This window comes from Copidosoma floridanum, unplaced genomic scaffold (assembly GCF_036245765.1).
Source record: "Copidosoma floridanum isolate Cflo_tuat_1 unplaced genomic scaffold, Cflo_Japanese_pri ptg000001l, whole genome shotgun sequence".
NCBI lineage: Eukaryota > Metazoa > Arthropoda > Insecta > Hymenoptera > Encyrtidae > Copidosoma > Copidosoma floridanum.
Window position 1 is genome coordinate 24,459,999 of NW_028321878.1, and position 22,916 is coordinate 24,482,914.

Here is a 22,916-nt window from a genome sequence, read left to right on the forward strand (position 1 = left end):
TGTTGCTGCCCTGTTGGCTGCATCTATTTGACGAAGTTAACTAATTTTTAACTTATAAATTTATGAGGGGTTGCAGTTAAAAAAAAAACTACTGAATTGACAAATAATAATCCAAAACACACATTAAAAAAGACAATTTTAATAAATGTATCTGAACAGGGGACGGGAATGAAGAGGGTAAAATAAATTAAAAAATACACTAATTTTTAATCACAAGTAAAGATATATTCTGTGGCTCAAGAGAAAAACTCTGAAGAGAAAAACCCAAAAAAAGAAAAAATAACGAAAAATACAAGCGAGTGAGGTTGAACAATAACTTTGAGATCAAATTTCTTAGAATAAAGAGCGTGTAAAAAAAAATTTTCAATTTTTTTGGACAATTTTGAGCTGCGTAATTTTTAAAATCATGCTTGAAAAAATAATTAGATATGGACAAAGGTAAAGACTGATATAAAAAAAATAAGTCAGTTAGAAAATGTATTTTTTTTTTATGAACAACTTCTTTCTAAAAAAATTCAAAGAAAATTCAAAATGCCTACTTACGTTCTTCATGTAAGGTGCGGCTTTTTAAGCGCTAATCTTTCATTAATATTTTACGAAAAATCTGACCTTACAATTGCGGTAATTCCAAAAAATCGTAAAGTTATGTAAGGATACGATAAGGTCTGTATCACTAAACGTGATCACTTTACCTGAGGTGTCTGAAATTACGTTTGAAGAACAGCGAAAAAATGCTGTCTGTAATTTATTCAAAACCCTCTTTCTTTCTTGATCACAAAACATACAAATCCTGTCTGGTGATTGTGTGGATTTTTTGTCTTCAGAATCATATTAGTCTCGACCATGATCTTCCTTAGTAGATGCTGACTTATTAGTCTGCATTAAAGAAGCAGTAAAATTTACTAGACACATAACTTTTTACAGAAATATTTTCATTTTGATATTATTCTTAACATTTAATCTTTTTAAAGGAATTTAATAATTACGATTAAGACATTATGCATAACTTATTACAGAATCTGAATGAAATTGATATTACAATAATTCATTTCAAAACACAATACTCTAAAGAAACAATAATTTTTTAACTCACACATAATTTACATTTGTCTTTAACAATGGCATTTTTATAACTACAGTCATGTTATACGTTTATATCGTTTTCACTAACATAAATTTGCAATGAGATAGCTAATCTGACTGAATTTCACTTGATTGGTTGGTGGAAGTTTTCTAGTTAAAAGGCAATACAAAAGTATTTTTAAAATAAAGTTATGATACATGTATTTGCTATCATTAAAGTCTTGGATAATAGCTAGAAGTATCACATCAAACTAGTTTGTCTAACGAGATAACGCTTCTTAATTTAAATGCTCACGCACTAGTGATTTGTTGTATGTTTGTGTGATCCAAAAAGTTCTGTGCGATGACATTCTCGTCAGTTCGCACTATTCGCTGGAGCAAGTAAGGCCAGGCTAGGCAAGGGTTGTCTCAGTTACAAGTGTTCACGATGGTAGCACTATGTATATGGTACACAGCTTGGCATCTATTCTAAATTTAAAAATGCCCCTATTAATTTCAAAAAGCGTGGGGCAGCAAAAATGACTAAGGGACAGGCTGAGTCTCGCTTTCAGCAGGTCAAGGATGCGTTTGAGCAGTTTCACTATATTAATGCCTTGAGTCTTTAGTTAAAACCTTAAGATACTAACCATACGTATTTTAATGATCACGTTAATAATAATAGAGAGGACCATTATTACTCAGTGGTTCAAGATTTTGAGGACTACCTACTTTTCTTGACTAGTGGTTACCATACTCCTCCTTTTAATCCTCAAAATCCTACACCTGCCTTTTAGAATGACTTCGCTTTGCCTTCGATTGATCTTACAGTTTTTAACGATAATTTAGAAAAGTTAGAGAACTTTAGACACGTTTTTAGAGTCCTGATGCATAGAAAACTGGATCTTGCAGGTATCATCAAGTACCAACATTTAAGGACTTACATTTCTTATGAAGCTTTAGACCTCATAAAGAATATTTCTCTCACTAAAGAGAATTACACACGAGCCTGGGAGATCCTGCTCTCATTTATTTTATGACAACCGACGCTGACTTTTGTCCTATTCTAGTTCGATTGTAAGCTCTCAACCCCTAAAAAGTGCTTCGTACGCTGAGTTTATTCCTAACGGCTTTAATTATGACATTAAATCCCTCTTCTCGAAGACCCTGAGTGAGTGATACTTATACCCAAAAATTTATGCCCAATAAATTTTTAGCCTTACATTAGGTCTCTACTGATTACGTTGATGCTCATTATCCAAAATGCCTGTTTTGCAACAAGTCTCATCGACTGCATCAATATGATCTTTTTAAATCTAATTTAAAGAAGTGCTATGTTGACAATAAGAAGATTTTTCCTAATTGCTTGGGCAATCACAAAAAAACTTGGTGTACTTCAAAGTTTACTTGTTTTAAGTGTCATAAGAAGCATCATACTTTGATACACAGAGTTGAGTCTGGTTCCACTATTAAGGTTGTTGGGGGTAAAAAAAAAAATCCTGGTGATCCAAACAAGCCTGATCTCAAGAATAGTTCGTGTCTCACGCTCAGGATTAGTAATAGTTGTAGCTTTCCTAGAGTACCTGGAGTTCTTCTCACCACTATAGTCAAGGTCATTAATTCCTATGGTATGAGTTTCAGAGTGAGAGTGCTGGTTGATCAAGGTTCACAATCTTTGATAATTTAAAAATCTTTATGTGACTTATTGAGCTTAAAATGACTCCAAGCTAACGATTTATTGACCAAAATCGGCGATCAGGTGGTAAATGTAAAGGTATTGGTTCAATTTTTGGTCAGGCCTCAATGTGAATCCTATTTTGACTTGGAGGTTGAAGCTTTAGTAGTACCTTGGATAACATCATACAAACCTCTAGTATGCAAGAACTTAGTTGATAATTTAAATTATTTAAGAAGCTTAAAATTGATCGATCCTGATTTTTTCAGTCATGATAAAAAAGAAATTCAAGGTTGCGAACGGCTTATAATACATTTATGTTGGAGTATTCATCAATGAGATATGTGAGGAAGAGCCCCGAGCGGGATCTTGCCGTTTACTTCTTACCAGATCATGGTATTTCTTAAAACAATGGTAAAAAGTCAAAGTTATGAATTGTGTTCAATAGATCGGTAAAAAATGAACATTAATCAGGACGTTGTTCTAAGTGGGAAAGTCTACTTAGTGTCTTGGCTGACTGTTTGCAATTTATCTATAAATATCTCATTAAACTCAAGCAAAAGGGCTCACAAACTTTTTCAACCCCATAAGTTTTTCTTCAACCTAACTTATCATCTGTAACAGTAGACAGCTACCTACATCACTTCTTGATAAATCTAACAATTGGAGAATTAGAGAATGCTACTCGTTTGTTAGCTTATGCTCACCAGCAGCAGTGTTTTTCTGCTAATTTAGTTGTTTTCCATCGAAATTAAAACCTTAGTTTAAAGGAAACTAAACCCTTTTTATCGTTCAGTCGTTTGCTTAAAATACGAAACTAATACGAACTGGTGGTACATTTAGCAACTCACTGTCAGATAAATATTCTAAGCATTCCTTGATCCTTCATGGATACTATTATATCTCGAGGTTGTTGATTGACTATTATCATTAGGCCGTCTCATAAGAAGGTACTTATATGGTTTTAGTCAATCTAAGACGTAAATTTTGGATACTGTGAGGTCGTAAGGTTGTCCACACTGAGCTCAACCATTACAATACTTGCAAAAAATTTAGAGCTAGAACTCAAAATCAACTCATGGGTGACCTTTTAAGCTCCAGAGTTGTTCCTAGTCCTTCATTCTAAAAAACTGAAGTGAATTATACTGATTATTTTCCAGTTAGGTTGTCTAAGTGTCGAGAACAAGGTACCCTCAGGGTTTGTAGATGTATTCAAATACATGTCTACTAAAGCTATGCATTTAGAAGTGGCTGAGGACTACTTGACTGAGTCATTCATAGCAGCTTTCCATTACTTTGTGTCCCATCGAGGTTACTGCATCCACTTCTATAATGACCAAGGTACCAACTATGTTGGTGCTGATAACTAATTAAGGCAGATGTGGCTAGAACGAGGTCTCTGTAGCTCACTTTCGGATAGTTTGGCATCTGCAGACACTCAGTGATGCTTAAATCCACCACCTTTTTTCTACTTTGGTGATATTTTGGAATATGTTACAAAGTTAGCCAAATACTACCTAAAGGAAAAAGTCCTTACCTTTGTAGAGCTCTCAACTCTGCCCTGTCAAATAGAAGCTTGCTCAATTTGTGACCACTCTGCTCAGTAACTGATAATCCCAATGATCTTAATTTACTTCGTCTGGCACATCTATTAGCACCTCAGCTTTATTATTCCAGTCCCAAACCTGACGTATTGGAGGAGAAAATATTCTTGTTGCGTAGATGGAGACTCAATACTCAGTACGTTCAACATTTTTGGAAGAGGTGGTGCTTTGAATATCTTAACACACTGCAGGCTAGAGATAAGTAGTTTATACCTGAAAGATTGATGTTAGTTAAAATCTAGTACTTATTAAAAACGAATCGATTTTGCCTGGCAGATAGCCCTTAGATAGAATTATAGGGGTTTGTAAGAACTCTAAGTCCCTTGTCAGAGAAGTAAAAGTTTAAAAGAGCAATGATGTTATAATTTGACGCATTCATAATCTAATTCTGTTGAAGACTAACTCTGAAGTTAAAACAAACTTACAAGATCGATTAAAGAAAGATTTTGTTGGTTCAATCAAAATAATATACTGTTAAGACTTCGCTTTGCGTTTAAAAACCTTTTAATTTAAATCTAGTTACTGAACAAATATGTACGACGATTCAACATTACTTATGTTTCTATTCTGTCAGGTTTAAAAAGTATATGAAACAAGGATATGTTCAGTATCTTATTTGAACTGAAGAATTGTGTAATAAGTTGCAAGAAAGAAGTTTAAGCAAAAGAAGACAAAATCAAAGACTTTGTACTAATACTTTGTAACGCTTGTAATAAAAAATTAAAGATTAATATTCACTATTTATTAGAATAAGCTATTAAATGTCACAAAAGAACGCTATTTATACACCTCATTTTGATACTGTTCTCATTTTACGAGGTTAAACGAGATGAAATAATAATAATACAATAATTATTATTATTACTTTAATGATCAAAATAACAATATTATAATACTCATAGTAATAATCAGAATACAAAAAATGACAATAATTTTATGGACTCTTGTTGAAATCCATCCAGTACGTGGTATATTAAACATTAAAAAAACGCAAACTGAACTAAATTTAATATTTGTGTTAATACTGACTTAACAAATAGTACTTCATTAGTCTTTCTACTTTGGGAATTTTTCAAATGACAATATGCCATGTAATGGAAAAATCGCATTCACCCCGCAAGTGCATCCGATAATGGCAGTTTAAATGATCATACGTTTTCGAAGTAAAACTTCTTATACTGGGCCGTAAGCAGCCGCGTGAGGGAAAATACGTTACAAAACATTTTAAAAAACACAGGAAATAAAATTCTAAATAATGAAGAAAACATGCGTTCATGTAGTTCACTAAAACAAAAACTAAAAAACCGAATAATAAAAAGATAAGAAAATTTAGTTCAGTACTCACGATAGTTAAACTTCGTGAGTACGTCATGCATAAATAAAGTACTCAAGAAGTTTAATTATTGTGAGTACTGAACTAAATTTTCTTATTTTTTTATTATTCGTTTTTTAACTTTTTGTTTCAGTGAACTATGTGAATGCAGTACTTATTTTTATAGAGCTTCGTTCTTTCAAAGGGTCTGGTGACCCCTCGTTACCTGAGAAATTTTGTGTTTTTATACTCATTTCATGTTTAAAGAACTTCCTTCTTACCATGGGTTCCATGACCCATTTATACCCCCTGGTTTGTTTATTTATTTTTTTTTTTTTCATTTCCTTTATTTTATTTTCTCATTTTTTTTATTTTTTTTTTCCATGGAATTTTTTTTTTTTTAAGCTTTCGTGTTTCTTTCATTATTTCAAATTTTATTTCCTGTATTTTTTTTTTAATGCATTGCCTTTTTTTATTTAAAACTTTATTTCCTGTATTTTTCTTTGATTCCTTTTCCATTTTTGTTTTTTTTTTTATTTTATCTCATTATTTAATGTCTTTCCTAATTTTATTTTTTTTTTATTTTATTTTTTAATTATTTTTAATATTATTTTTTATTTTATTCTTCTTATCATTTCATATTTGTTCATTTTATTTTCTTTTCATTGAATTTTTTAATTTTGATTTTATACCTTTCTTTTTATTTTTATTTTAATTTTTGATTGTTTATCATTGCATTTCGTTTCAATTTTTTTTATTTAATTTTTGTATATAAATTTTTTTGAAATTATTTTTTCTTACTTATTTTTTCGCAATTCTATAGCCAATCAACACAATTTTTGTTTAACTTTTATATAATTATTTAATGACATTTTCCCATTATTCGCTAATCAAATTCAAAATAAGCGCCCTTAAAAACCATTCAAATGATATGTAACTCGAAATATACATATATAATGATCTCACATAATTTATTTATTCTTGATTTTAAGATTTACTATATTTTTATAAGTGCCCTTAAAAACCATTAATACGATCTGCAAGTGTATTGTATATGTTTCATTTAATTACTTAATTTATTTATCAAATAATTTATTTATAGCAGTAATTATGAGCATTATTTTAATGCCAAAAAAATATTAGGTTTCAAAAAATTCGGTTGGTATTTTATGCATCAAATGCATAAAACACTAAGATTTAATGCGTAATAACGCGCCTTATTCAATTTAATCTACATAATCATACTTATGGTAATTTGATTTTTTGTTTTCTTAAATTTATTATTTAGAAAAAAAATATTTTAATAAATTTTTTTTTAAGGAGGAAGAGACTTGTAGCAAGCGACTTCCGTTCAATGGAAATCCGTCGTTTTTAAAATTACAGCCCCCCAAGCACGTGACATAAAAAACTTCGTTTTAATAAATATTCAAATAAATAATTTATGATAAATTGAATGTTTTATTAGTGAATGCAGATGAAAATGAAAAATAAGTTACGAACTACACAATAAGTACAAGAAACTAAGATTGTCTAGTAGTTTGACTCGTATACAGGAGGTCGAAGTTTCAAATCTCTGCCTTGGAAATTTTTTTTTTTTTTTTCTTTTTAAGAATTGTAGAAAAAAAAATTCAAAGTTAAATAAAAATTATTGTGAGAAAATAAAATTAAAATTCGTTTGAAAATTAAGAGCTTGGCAGTGGGAAGGGAAATGGTGGGCCAAGGTGTGAAGGAGAGTAGCGCAGCATGGTTGGAAGATATAGGATGGGGTGAGGGGAAGTGTGTAGAGGACTGACGGTGAGGACGACGGGGTAAGGGGGGAAATACAATGAATAAAGAGACAGACACTTCTGTTAAGTCACTTCCATTTCATTTAAATCCTGTGGTCCAAGCTCTCTCCCAAATCTCCTTTCTAACACACTTTTTTCTGCTTCATCTCTCTCTCTCTCCCTCTCTCGCATGTACGCGTCAAAGTACTTATTATAATACAACAACCTAACATTTTAAAACTGGAAAAAACGCTGTATCTCGAAAGAGAAGTCCAATTGGCTAAAATAATAATTTTTACGCGATTTCTAAAGGAAAACTACGTGATCGAGGTGCACGAATATAGCCGGGTCGGACTATGCACAACCATAACCCCGAATACTTCATTTTTTTACTGTACCTTCAGAAAAATGAGTAAAAACATATTTATTTTATATGCCATATTTGAAAAATTAGTATGAATATTTAATAAATCTTTGAAAGATTTTTATTACAACATAACCTCTCAAAATTTAAACAACACTTATATCTCAAAACAAAAGCTAGATAGACCCAAAACAACCATTTTTACGGGTATCCTACAGAGTAACTACATGATCAACGCCCACAAATAGAAAGGGGTTGGACTATACAAAAGCGTAACCTCAATTATCTCGTTGTTTAACTGTATCTTTAAACGAACAAGTCAAAATAAGTTTTTTTTTCAGTATGGCATATTCAGAAAATTAATACGGATGTTGACAAAATTTTTAAACAATTTTTGTCACAACATTCCCTCTTAAACTTATAAAAACAGTCGTATTTTTTTTTCATTATACAAAAGGAAAGCCCGATGGAACAAAAATAATCCCACGTATACAAAATAATTATTGAGATGCAAAAATGTATGTTACATAAAGTTATACAAACAACTGTAATAATTCAAAAAGTAATAAGTCATATCTCGAATACAAAGCAACATCCTACATATCCTAACCTTAAATTGAATTATTTTTTACTCTATATTGTGAAAATTATTTATAAGTTGAATTTTAATAAGGTCAGACTTTAAACTAAATTATGAACAATCATAGAAAAGGAATCAAATAAAAATTACAACTATTTAATATATAATAGCTATATGTCTATGGTTTTCTCAATCTCAATCAGCTAAAGTGAACTATCATACTTTTACAGTAGCCAAAATTTGAATAAATTTTTATTTGTCAGATACAATCATTTTCAAAAGAATTAAAAGTATGTATATCAATTCATGGCAAATGCACAAACAGAAATTTTTAATAAGAGGAATTTTTGTCCATTATAACTGGACAAGAGTACCTTTTTTTGGGTAGTATGGTAAAAGTTTTCGTTTCGTTGTGCATAACATGACTGAAAATTGGTACAGGTATTAATACATATATCATAGCAAATATAAAATTACTTAAAATGCGCGAATCACGTGTAACACAAGTAATATATACAAGTATATGTATTTTATGCACGTGCCTGCTTGAATACGTAATAATAATAAAACTTTTACTACTTTGTTATCAGATTCTTAAAGACCTCTCAATATTGGGTGTACTCTAATATTCTTATATTCTGTTATAATGAGTTAAATAACATTTGAGTTAAAAGTCTTACTTCTGCTGGTGTTTCCGAGATCCACACCAAGTTTTTTTTGTTTTGTTAGTACACTTGGCTAATATTTATATGTAAAATAGAAGATACAATATTAAGTGTGCTGAATTCTTTTGAGATCTTTCAGGCTGCCAGAAGGAGTGAAGGAAATGCTCATCTCTTATTAAGAAACCAACTGATTTGGCTTTTCGTCTTCAAATTTTACAAATGTTAGTACACTTAGCTAATATGTTTTTGTATTATATGAATATGGAAAGTATGTTACTAAGTATAAGTGGTTTTTTTTCTTAAATTTTAAAACTGTCAGAGGCATGGAAAAATGAATGCAAATTATAACTAATAGTACAGTAAATAAGCCGAACAATACTGTAAAACGTGGAAAAGTTGCAGACAAGCACCCATTTTAATAATTCTTGTATTCCTTAGGCATCCTGGAACATTTTCGCCGCAGGAGCAAAAATAAATTAATTGGGGTGATTTTAAACACCCCCAAGCACCCCTTTAAAGTAGCTCTGGTATAGAAATTAAATAAATAGACATTTTGCCATGAAAATCTACTTTAGTAGGTATTCTAGGTCGTTGATTATAAATGTGACGTCCAAATAAAAAAAAAAACTAATAATTTAACACCCCCCCTTCCCCCAAAGCACCTAAAAAAGTTGCTGTTGTTGTTAAATTTTATACATAAATGTTTTACCAAGAAAATGTACTCCAGTAGGTTTTTTGGGTCGCTGATCATAAATCTAACGTCCAAATAAAGGACCCGTGGACAGTGGTCCTCATAATATCGGTAGTGCGGCACTAGAGTAATTTATTGTGTCAGAGAGATTTTGGATCGTGAAAAAAAAATTGATCAGGTTAAAAGTGAGAAAATAATAAATAAATAAACAATAAATTAGAAACATGATAAATTTTCAAGTAAAGCCAGTTTATCGTCGTGAAATAGGAACGCAAAGAATCGTACAGAAATTGACTTATGAGTGTTTAAGCGCTCTCATACAGGCAGGAAATAAAGGAAAAAAAAAAAATAATAATAATAAACAATCTACGATGAAAAACTTTGATAAAGCGCAAAGTAACGTAATGAGTGTAAGGGAGAACGAAATTCCCTCGTATCCGGAAAACGAGTTGGAGTCAGAAATACTGACCGTATTTTTAGAGCACAGCCCCAAAACTTAAATAAAGTGGGAAAAAACGGGTAAAACAGCGTATGCTAATGTGAAAATTCTTTAAGAAGATGAAACCAGGGGTAATAAGGGAGAAGTACTCACAAACAACGTCATGCATAATGGGGGCAGGTGCAAAATGTTCAAACACCGTAAGAAACGACACAGTGAATATGTCACCTTTAAAGAATGCAGATTATACAGCCGGAAATAGGATGAGTTAAATTTTGAGGGACGTAAACTTGCACTCAAAAGATAGATTTGACAGTAAGGATACACAGAATACGCTTGAACATGCGTTTAGACGTAGAGAAAAACAAGTGGTGTAGCAAACAGTACAGCAATAAGCACCACAGTTTTTGGAGGAAACACTAACACAAAACTGTAGGGAATTAGTGCTTGGCCATAAAAATAATTGGGGCTTAACGTCAAGGACATCAGAAGAGGTAAGAATGTATGGGGGAGCAGCAAATGGAATTCCCAAGTTTTTCGGGCACAAGGATGCATGCTCGGTAAAAAATGCCATAGTAAAGTTACTAACGGATATTTATTAGTTTTACTTTGCTGAGCATTGTAATTTTCATATCTGGTAGCAAAATTTTCTCGTCTAATGGTAAAATAACTATCCTCAGCATGGAAATATTACGATCAGATAGTGATTTCTGGTATAAGCTATGAATACTGCAGTGCTGATTATAGGTAATAAAAGTTTATATGCCAAGCACAGTAGTCTTACTCTGAAGTATGATAGACACGATCAACAAGTAAAATTGCAAAGATAATAGTAATATTACTATCCAATAACAAAAGGTGATTACTATCATGTAGTATGATTATAATCCGAAGGTAATATCACTTTCTAATGGTAAAAATACGCTTTTTATAAATAACGAAAGATGGTAAAAATAATATTGGATAGTAATTTTATCGGAAGACAAAAGACTATCTATGAATAGTTGTATTAAACTTTCTGAGTGTTTCTAACTGATATTCTCATACGCAAGCTATGATGAGTAAGTATGCTGATTCATGTTCTATAACAATTTTATACTTATTGTTTTACTCATCTCGTTTTAATTTTTTATCATTTGAAGGATTTCATGTTCAATTAGCTTCGAAAACTTATGTATTTATGCAATGAAATGTGGGCTGGAAATGTTAGATAACCTCATTCAGATGATACATCTAGAACAGTTATGAATTTTGCAGCTTACAAGAAACATTAACTTTATAATGGAATACCTACTTATCCATGGGACATCATCTAAAAGTATACATTTATTTTTCTGATTAAAGGGTCATGAAATATAAGACAATAATGATAATGATGATTCTCTCCTACCACTACAATTTTTATAAATACTTTGTAGACTATTTAACGATTATCCCTTCGTCTTTGGCTAAAAGTAAGTATGTTAAAATAGACCGTAATACTAATAATAGGATCACACACTAAGATCATTCGAATATGCTAAACTTGTTTGCTTACTTTTACCTTGTATGCTTGTTGTTTTGTGTGTTTTTTAAGGAACTGTAATGTTAATTTTAATTTTACTTTGAAGTTAAATTCTACTGTATAATAAGAAAAAATCTTATTCAAACAGTCTTAGTACTAAAACACATCTTTTATTCACTAATGTATACAAGGCATGACTGCTTCTGTGAAAACACCAGTGCATTATGTTTTTACCAATTTACACCAGAGTAAAACTGTTAGGACAGATGAGTTTCAAATGTAAGATGTGATAATAATTTAAAAACATGAAATTAGTGTTGCCTCAAATAAGTATTATATTCTGTGCATACAGGAATATCTAGAAAAAATTCTTTTGCCTTGAGACAAGGGGCTGCCATTTCAGAGTTTATCGTGAAAATTTGTGTGAACACTCAAAGCTTGCTCTTCCAAAATGTATTTTGATCTGTAGACATAGGGAACCCTATGCACAGGTCCTTTTCCTGTCATACAAGGCACTACCACATTAAAGCTGGTGAAGTTAGTATGTGCAAACACTTCAAGATATGGATGCTGCCATAAAAAGAGATTTTAAGCTGATTGAATTTTTTTTACATTAGACTTAACGTTTTTTATATTAAGCTTCATAACATTTACATTTTGAGTATTCATCCAGACCCCAAGATGTATATTCTGTTGTTTGCAGAGATTATAAGTGTTATGGATAGCAGTTTTATTTCCTTCTTTTATCAGTACTTAATGTATCCAGCTCTGCTATACTTCCCTAAATCTTAATACTGCTCTACAGAGAGAGAGAGAGAGATTTGATTTTGATTTTTAACTAAATTTATTTATGCCAAGAATGGTTTACACCCGTATGGCATAAGCATAATTACAAGCAACATTTTTATAATTTTATAAAGAACATTCTATAAGTGAATACATACATTGGATTTCTTAGACACGCTTCATTCGCGGATTTCATAGCTAAGTCGCAATAAAAGATAATATAATTTCAAGTAACCACAATAGTCAATTAAGTCGCATTACAATTTAATTCGAGCAGATACATTATAAATAAAATACAAGGTACATGTGTAGCATTTTTGTAATGGAAGTGTGCTTTATTTGTGCTGAAATTTATAAACTACTTCTCTCTCTTTCGTGCCAACAAGTACTTAAAGTAGTCCACCTTGAACGAGCCGATAGAGTCCCTCGATCTGATAGATGCCGGAATTGAGTCCCAGAGATGCATTGCGAGCTGGGAAAAGGAGGATGCGTACACATTTAAAATAGCTCGCGGCAAATGAAAGTCAGATCGAGGGAGACGCTCAGATCGCCGCAAGTCCAGATTTGCCGGAGGGAGAAGGTCGTACATGTACTTTGGCTCTTTGGTGCTAAGAATTTTGTATGTGGTTACAGCTAAAAAATATTCGCGCCTTACACTCGGTCGTAACCACCCAAGCCTTTCATAATATATCTTCAACGACGCGTCACGCCTAAGATTATAAATAAATCTCACGACTGTATTGCGAAGTCTGTCTATTTTAACAGAGAGGTACCCTGACAAAGTCCCATACACTAGGCACGCATAATCGAAGTGCGGGACTATGAGGCTAGACGCTAGCATTGCCTTGATAGAGGGTGATAAAAGACTTGCCCGGTATCGCAACCGATATAGCACTCCGTGCATGCGCGAGCAGACGGCCGCTACATGGGAATTCCACGTTAAATCTTCCGCGAGTATGACGCCAAGTGTCTTTGCTTTTTTGACAAGCGGTATAGCCTGACCACCTGCCTTGAGTGGGGGGAGATCTGCCATATCTATACGCATTAAGTTTTGGCAGGTACCAAGCAAGACCGCGAGCAGCTTCCTAAAGTTAAACTCAAGTCCATGAGTCTCAGCCCAACGTTCGACTCTTTCAATATCGCTATTTAGGTACTGTATAATCTGCACAAGCTCCGATGCTTTGCCGGACAGGTAAAACTGGAGATCATTGGCGAATAAAACCCCAGAGGCATAGCGCAATACCGAAAGTATAGAGTTTATAAAAATCAAGAAGAGCAGTGGTCCAGTAGACGAGCCCTGTGGGATGCCTGATGTTGTAGGGAAAACCCTAGAGGTCTCGCCATTTGCACCGACCACCGACTGGGTACGGCCCAACAGGTAGCTAAAAAACCAGCGTAGAGTACTTTCCACGAAACCCATGTGGCTCATCTCCTCCAAGAGCACAGAGTGATCCATCGAGTCAAAAGCCCGGCGAAAGTCGAAAAGCACAAGTATGGTTACTTTCCCCGCCTCCATCCCTATAAGAACATCATCTATTAGCTTTAGCAAGGCAGTTTGGGTTCCTCTATTTTTCCTAAAACTGGACTGCATTGGAGTAAGTAAGCTATTATTTTCCAGGAACTCGATGATTCTATTCGCAATCAGCCTGTCGAATACTTTAGCTAGGTGGATCATATTCGTAACCGGCCTGAAGTCGCTTGGCGACTGCGGATTTGCTGCCTTTGGCAAAGGAACAATGACCGAGCTCTTCCACTCATTCGGATAGGTGCTACTAGCAAGCGACATGTTGAATAAATTTGTCAAGAACGGTGCAATAGTTAATAGTGTTGATTTAAAATAGACAAGTGAGAGCCCATCTAAACTACAAGCACGGGTGCTATCTAAACAAGCGAAATAAGCTTGCCTAACCTCAATGTCCGTTACTGGGCTTAAAATAAAGCTCTGGTTGCAGGTAGGCATTTCAGTGATAAGTCTTTCGAGATGTGTATGTGATGCAGCCGAATGAACACTGGCCATACGCGAGAAGTAGTTCACCATTTCACCAAGTTCATCACTAGATATTGGTGCAGATTTGCTATGGCCTAGAACCCCGTAACGGCGCAGAATGCCCCAACACGCAGCCGGTCCCTGGGCGTCCCGTATTGCATCGCGTAAATAGATATCTCTGGATAATCGCAGTTCTCTCTTCACAACGCGCCTAAGCTCACGATATCGTTCTAATAGAGACGCGCATCCCGTTATACGTGCCAGCCTATACATCCTATCGCGCTCACGACACTTTGCTCGTAAGTCCGGATTAAACCAGGGTGCCGGCTGACGCCGCAGTGGACTAACTTTCACTGGTGCATGACGATCCAGCGCCACCCTAAGGGCCTGAGTGGATGCCCCAAGAATCTCATTAATATCACCTGCGATCAATTTATCAGGGCTAAGGTGAGGTGCCACACTCTTATTAAACGCTGCAGTGTCAAATCTACTGAAGTCACGGGCCCTCCGCTGAGGGAGCCCCCGTGGAACCTTAATAAAATAATCAATAAAAAGATAATCGTGGCCGTTAATAAAGGATGATGGAGACGAGACCACGTGGGTCACTCTCCTCTCGGAATTTACAAGAATAACATCCAGCCATGTATTGGCAGAGCCACAATGGTGCGTTGCACCAACTGGTACTAAATATAAGGAATTTTCAAAAATTAAGCCTTTCAAATGCGTCGCGTAGTAATCATTGGAAAGTAGATCCGATTTTAAGTCGCCCGCCAGTATAATATGGGAGAACCCACGTGACTCATCCTGTACTGCCCTAAATAGATCTGTAAGGACCTTCCCCTTCGGCCGACGGTACATAGATGCCAAAAGTAATCGCTCACCACGTCCCACGCGTACATCAAGAAGCAAGTATTCCGTTGAGTTTAAATTCTGTATTTGGGGCGCAGAGAGAACGCGATAATCAAAGGTAGAGTGAAGATACATGGCAACCCCCCCTCCCTACATGAACATGCGCCCGCCCGAACCCCCTGACAATCCGCGGTCATTCCTAACGAGTACGTACCCTGAAATTTCAAAAAGCGAAGAGCACTGTTGAGGTGTTAGCCATGTCTTGGATATGCATAAAAGATCTATCGAGTGCTCTTCGATAAGCAATTGGACATCGTTGAAATGTTCACGCAATGAACTAGCATTTAATTGAGCTACACGGATTGAGCGACGAGCAGATAGGGCAGGCGCTGCTACTCTTTTGCAAGGTAGTCACTGCAACGAGTTCAAGTCCTCCTCTGTATAGATACACACACGTGGGGAATCTTTGCCCCTCTGTACGAACACCGAACCATTTCTAGACCATGCATAGCTATAGTTTAGGCTCTTAGCTTTTGTCTTGGCCTTCATCAATAAAGCAAAGGTCGTGGGGGTGAGCATCTCGTACATTCTAAGTAAATTGTCACACTTCGAATCAGGGTAAATCGCACTGAATTTCAAATCGCCGAATGTTTTTTTTGCTCGAAGTACATAATTACGCACTACACTGGACTTGAAGGTTACAATAAGCGTATGTGGAATTTGCCCAGCAGCAGCAGCCACACCATCCGCTCGCTTACCAATTAATTGCTGACAGTCAATAACATCCTTTAAAAGTGATTGTAGGTTGAATAGAGTTAAGACGCTATTTATAAATTCACGGGCGTTCATGTTAGGAGAAGCGGGCAGGCCAGTAATCTTCAGTTCACATGAACACTCTGTATAACGTTGTAAGTCTTTGACCCGTTCAAGTTCTGCGCGCAAAACGGCGTTTTGCTCCTCAAGATCGCTTATTTGGGCAGCATTTGAGCTTACTTGGGTGTCAAGTTGTTTAATTTTCCTATCAGTAGTAAGACCTACTTCTTTAATTGCCTTATATAAATGGAGAAATTGCTGTGCCGAGGAAAACGACTCCCACCCATGTGGTAGTTCACTATCTTCCACGTTTTCTTGCTCAGAAAGAGCGCTTATGGTAGAGGATTGCTCAATATAAAGGTTCACGGAGGCTTGCTGCCATATGCTGCAATCTGGGTTCGAGAAACCCCCCTGGTGCTGCATCTCTGCATTCAAGTCTTTCTTAGATAAAGACGCACCAGCTGTTTCCAATTTTTCTACAAGAGAGCTTTGCGAGTTCTGTAACCTGATACGCAGAGACAATTTACGCGGGCGTTGATTTTTCTCCGTTAATTCTCGAGCACAGCAGCTCCGCTCTTTTTTACTTAAATAAGTAAGCGTACAAGCCTTATGATAACTATTGCCGCAAATAGTGCACGATTTCGCACTTTGAAGTATCTGACGTGAGCAACCCGCACACACCGTGGGACCCTTGTTCATTTGATCGCGTCCTGATATCCTACAGTGCTATATCTAAAATTATCTCTCGTTATCTAACAATAATGTACAGCTTATGTTTAAACAATAAATCACGGTCAATTTTCTAGCTTAAGCAGGCAGGCTCAACGACCTCTACAGTCTGGCCATGTACGACACTATATGACTAAACCGTTTGTTTACTCACGAATCGACACGACCTCAATACAGTGTTACTGCACTTATGTTTTGAGACACACACACAATCACACCAGTCTAGCAGCAAACTGTACCGCTGTAGCCTGTAAGTCACAACCTATAAGTCCGATGTTCGATAGTCGGGCCTGGTTGATAAGGTAGTAACTCATGTAGTTCAAATGACTAGCAAGTACCCTCCAGATGGCGCTCGCCCTCGGAGTCCTGTAAAGTTCCAGGAGACAATGGTCCACCAGGAGTCAGGACGCGGAGCCACAAACCTGGCTCGACCTTCGTTAACCCTTCTAGACGCAGTTACACTGGTGGCTACCACCAAAGCAAGATGAAAAGGCCAGCAACGCCAACCACAGCCAGGGAGCAGGTGACAGATGCTTTGAGGTTATGGACGGTTGAAAAACACTGGAACACTTTGTCCTCGAGCTTCAGAAGGCCTGAGCACCGAAACACTAGGTGAAAGCCTATCCTGGCCCCAGAGGATGATATGCCTGGTAAAAATGACTTCAACGGAGGTATTAGTTATGGAATTCTCACCAAGAAATGATAGAGCGTAAGAAAAGCGTGTTAGCTGCTACGCACCTGAGAGAGAGAGAGAGAGAGAGAGAGAGAGAGAGAGAGAGAGAGAGAGACAGAGAAAGTTTACATGATATATAAATTTCTTCAACTATATGTCAGGCATACATCAGAGTTTTTAATGTTGAGCTCCACGTATACCTTGAACTTGCTTTAAGTATCTAGTAGGTACGCAAGTGTGCGTACTTTTTCATATCAGTGTTTTGCTTTGCAGAGTTAGTTTACCTTCAGTATGTGTCGTCTTTATTTAATATTAGGTACTAGTAAATAAGCTCTTTCAACCACCCTATGCAGGATCTCAGATTTAAATAGATATTTTTGTGTGTATTTTTACATTCATAATATCTACCATAAAAAATTAAAAGCTTCAACTTCTTTTCATCCGGGCGTATTTCAAATTTTTTTTAAATTACATAATAGTAAACTTAAGTTGAATGAATTTACATGTCAATTCATATTTTTATAATTTTAGGTTTTTAAATTTTTGTCCTGGACAAAACCAGGTTTCCCCCAATATTAAAAACAAATTGGAAAAAATATGATAAATTAGCAGCCCCCCGTCTCGGCTTCGCCCGAGACTTACTAAATGGAACACCGTAGTGTGTTGACATGTATTGTGAAACGTTTTTACTTAGAAATTTCACATCTATTCCTGATACTTCTCAGAATAAAAATCTTCTTATTAAAAACATAGATGTTCAGAATCCATACAGTTTATTTAGTCAAATAATAAGCTGTAGAAATTAAAAAAATAATATTATTATGCAGAAAAGTATCGTGCGTTCCTTATGCTACAAAATAATCGTTGGCCATAATGGAGACGTTAATTTGCAGTTTTTCCCGTATAATTTACAAAAAGGGCTACTTTTTAAAGCTGTTAAGACTTAAAACTTCTAACAAATAGATATTCAGGAAAAAATTTTTTTCTCTTATTTCACAACTTTATCACCAGAGCAAAAAAGTCCTAGAGCTTAATCTTAACACTTTTAATAGGCAAAAAAATACAAAATACATTTTCTACTCATTTAAAAATCTGGAAGATTTAAGAGATAACTGTGAGGGTACTGATTAAAAAGCTTATCTCTTACGCAATGGATTCTTTGTTAGTAAATTTTGACGCTGCTGTTTCAATCTCAAAAAATGTTCTGCGTCAGTTCTTGACGCCTAAAATTGAATTCATCAGATACATTTGAAGTTTTCCTTCCAATTCACCCTCTTATAATTTTTGGCATTCTTGAGATTTTTGTGAACCCGAAAGGCTGTTTTTATCAACTTTGTTTAGTTCTAATATATTTGTTGGCAAGGTAGTTCAACGTTCGATAACCCTAAAAAAAAAATCGGTGAGCTTCTGAAGAGCTAGCTGCAGATTACTTGAGTTTTATCCTTAGAGTCTCTGTGTACGGAGACCGTACAGGAGGGAAGTGTACGCTGCTGACCAAAGAATATCTCGTCTTTAGGTCATTCCCCGGATAACCAACCGTTCATCGTTAGTCGGGAAAGTGGGCCTAACGAATACCTTCTCTGTGGGTGTTAGAACGACTACTGAGAAGGAAGCCGTTGGATCTATTCGTGCTCCTCAGGGCTGCCTTCCCTGGCTTACATTAGTTGTATAAATTTTCTGACAGCACCAGGCCGAATAGTAAAACGGCCACATAGCTCTCAAGTGCTGGAGCACGTTGTGCTCTGGTTAGACACGTCTTCTGATATTCCGCTGGAGACGTAATCGGTTTGAATAACTTTTTATTGGTGGCATTCGACCATCTTGGAGGATCAGGGTGAGAGTAGACCTAGGTCACTTACCCATTGGAGAAGAGTGTCGTCGGTAACCGGGATACCCAGATACATGACTATCGTCTATATGTTCTCGATGTAGCTCGATGAACTGACGGTAGAAGACTGAAAAAAGTTTTGAGACGCTCCGGCGTAATACAACCACTGTTATGTAGGGATTTTCGTTGAAGGATCTTGGGTAAGCATATTCAAATATACAAACTGTTGTAGTGTGTGTATATTGTTTTATTTTTGCTACTTTTCGTCCGAGTTTCTCGGACCTCATCAGGCAACTAAAAATTAACACATATGCACATATAGAATCATAAAACAAAAAACAAAAAAACAAAAAAAAATTAGATGTAAGTCTCATAACATCGTCCCCAACCACATTTCATGTCGCCGCTACAAACTCACGTTCCATAGTCTATCTATCAGAAATAAATCATATGAATTTCAAAACAGAACATACTTCAAAATTTTAAAATTTGAAATCAAGGACATCAACATACACATAGCATTTCTTATAAAAAATCTGAATCAATTAAAATCTTTATCATATAAAATGGTCTTCGACCAACAATTCTTCAACACATTTTTTCAAATAGCTTTCGAGAATACAAAAAAACTTACTAACAAAATGAACAATATATATAAAGCTAAGTTTCAAAAACTCTATATGAATATTAATAACACAAGTACACATGGTAATAGCGCTAAATTCGTGGAAAATTTAACTATACAAATCAATACCCCATGAAGTATTAGAAATTGTTGGCTTCGGACCAAATTTTAGCTTACAACAGAATTCTGTCGATAAAAATTCAATAATAGATGTCATTAAAAATTAAGAACATAGTCTAAATTCACTAAATATAACTGACAACCTAAAAAATTAAATACGTTCAAAAACTACCAATATTTTATCATGTATCACTTGTAAACAGACGCATGTTACGCATGAAGACAGGCTTTTTGCTAAGAAGATTAAAACAACCCGTGACTTTATTAATAACAACCCCGATATTTTGATAACTAATTCAGACAAGAGCAATAAGACTGTAATTATTGATAAAAATGTTTATTTGGAAAAAAGCAACAAATTCTTGAAGACAAAAAAACATATAAACTGTTAACAAAAAATCCTATTAAAAAATTACGCACCGATGTAAAATTAATTCTTTTCAACCTCAACAATAACAATTTTTTATACAGGAAATTTCATAATAACAAGCTCACACAAACCAACATGACTTTGCCTAAATGTTATGATATCCCAAAAACGCACAAACAAGGTGCCCCCTTACGCCCTATTATTTCTACTATCAATAGCCCGACGCACTTTCTATCCAAACTTATTTACAAGGAATTAAAAAACAATATTTCAGTTCCAAAATCACACATTAACAATAGTTTTCAATTTATTACCTTGATAAAAAATGTAATAGTACCAGATGATTACACCTTAATCTCACTTGACGTTACATCCCTGTTTACGTGCGTGCCATGCAATCTAGTTTTGAAAAGCTTGGACAAACGGGTTGTTAGTTTGCGACAGCGGTGTAGTGTGCCCTTTGATGAGATAAGAGACTGCGTAAAATTTCTCTTTAATAATACATTCTTTTCTTTTAACTACAAGTTCTATCAGCAGACGTTTGGCACACCGATGGGCTTTTCTGTGTCACCAATGTTTGCTGATATGGTTATGAACGACCTGGAGGTCGACTGCTTGTATTTATTAAAAAAAAATTTCAACATTGAACCACTTTTCCGTTACAGATATGTGGATGACACTATAATGTGTTTAAAGTCCGACCAAATAGGTAAAGTATTACAGGTTTTTAATAACTACAATCAATTTTTGAATTTCACACATGAACTTTTTATAAACAGTAGCATCAATTTTTTAGACATGACATTAACAATAGAAGACAACAAAATCATTACAAATTGGTTTTCCAAGCCTTCGGCCTCGGGTCGTTTCTTAAATTTTAAATCTAATTACGCAACATCTTTAAGGAGAAACATGGTTTATAACTCAGTAGACAGAGCCGTTCTCTTGTCTCATCGTAGATTTCACATATCTAACCTTGATGTTGTAAGAGGACTATTGCGTAAGAATTTTTATCCTCCAAGTTTTTTCGAAAAGTTGATAAAATCTTAATACTTTAAACTTTAGAACAACAACATCCACAACAACAACACCAACAATAACAACACCAGCAATAACAATAATAACTCACAGACGAATCACACACCACAAATAAACTATAATACAATAACTATTCCTTTCATCAACCAAAAAATATTTTTAAAATTTAGTCATTTGTATAAAAATTATAATTTATCAACAATACCAAAAGTGTTGAGAAGTTTTTATAAATTTATGAAGTTGGGTAAGGATTCCACGCCAACCCTCAAAAATACGGGCGTTGTGTATCAAATAAGTTGCAAAAATTGTCCTGCAAAATATGTTGGAGAGACCAAAAGGGAAGCAGAAGAGAGAATAAATGAACATAAACGTGGATCTGATCCAGAATCCGTAATAAATAAGCACATGCAGTGTCATAAGCACAAGTTTGATTGGAAAAATGTTAAAATTCTTGACAGAGAATCTATTTACAAAAAACGTATTTATTCAGAAATGATTCACATCAATTTAATAAAAAATACTATCAACAAACGCGAAGATATTCAATATCTCAGTAAAATATATAATTCGATTTTCTCGAAAATAAGGAACTCAGAAGAATAATTTTGATCAGTACAGACAATTTTAGTTATACTACCTTTTCATCATATATATATATATATATATATATATATATATATATATATATATATATATATATTCGGTATACATATATTCATAACGTCTTCTCAATAATGTATTGTACACATGACTCTCTCTTTCTTATTGCTTCGTATTCGTATTATCTTTGCGTTCGTTCATTCTACATAGTGCGTATACTAGATCAGTAGGGTGCTGACTGCCATCTGTTTCATCCGAGTTACATTTGGCTACTATTTAATGTTTTAAGTTTAATGTCCATCAGGTAATTTTAAGTTGTGCGTCCGTTCTCTGCAAACCCCCCCCCTTTTTTTTTTTTTGTTCTTTGTTTTATGATTCTATATGTGCATATGTGTTAATTTTTAGTTGCCTGATGAGGTCCAAGAAACTTGGACGAAACGTAGCAAAAATAAAATAATATATACACACTACAACCATTTGTATATTTAAATATGCTCACTTAAGATCCTTTAACGAAAATCCCTACATAATTTTACGTGAGCGAATTAAGATAATTTCTATACCTATAACCACTTTTATTTAATTATGTTGTAGGTATCTTCGATTTTATGTCGATGCTACCTAGTGGATCCTACTGAACTAAAGTGAAAAGCTGGTGTCTTCTTATAAAACTTTGAGCTTATTTGTTGTTATTGTTATTAAATTTTTCAAAATTAAAACTATACTAAGACCATCTAAGAAGTGTCCAGAATCGGTATGCAAAATTTCAGCAAAATCGGTTCAGTAGTTTTCGCGGTTAGTGATTACAATGGTCTTAGTGACTTTGCTTTATATATTAG

The 22,916-nt window shown here is 34.5% G+C and overlaps 1 protein-coding gene across 1 annotated transcript; it reads right to left on the bottom strand.

The window, feature by feature from the left end:
- Positions 1–12,803: 12,803 nt before the first annotated feature.
- On the bottom strand, positions 12,804–15,416 carry LOC149376106 (uncharacterized). Its single transcript, XM_089593427.1, has one exon. The coding sequence runs from the start codon at positions 15,414–15,416 to the stop codon at positions 12,804–12,806; it is 2,613 nt and encodes an 870-aa protein (XP_089449553.1).
- Positions 15,417–22,916: the final 7,500 nt, after the last annotated feature.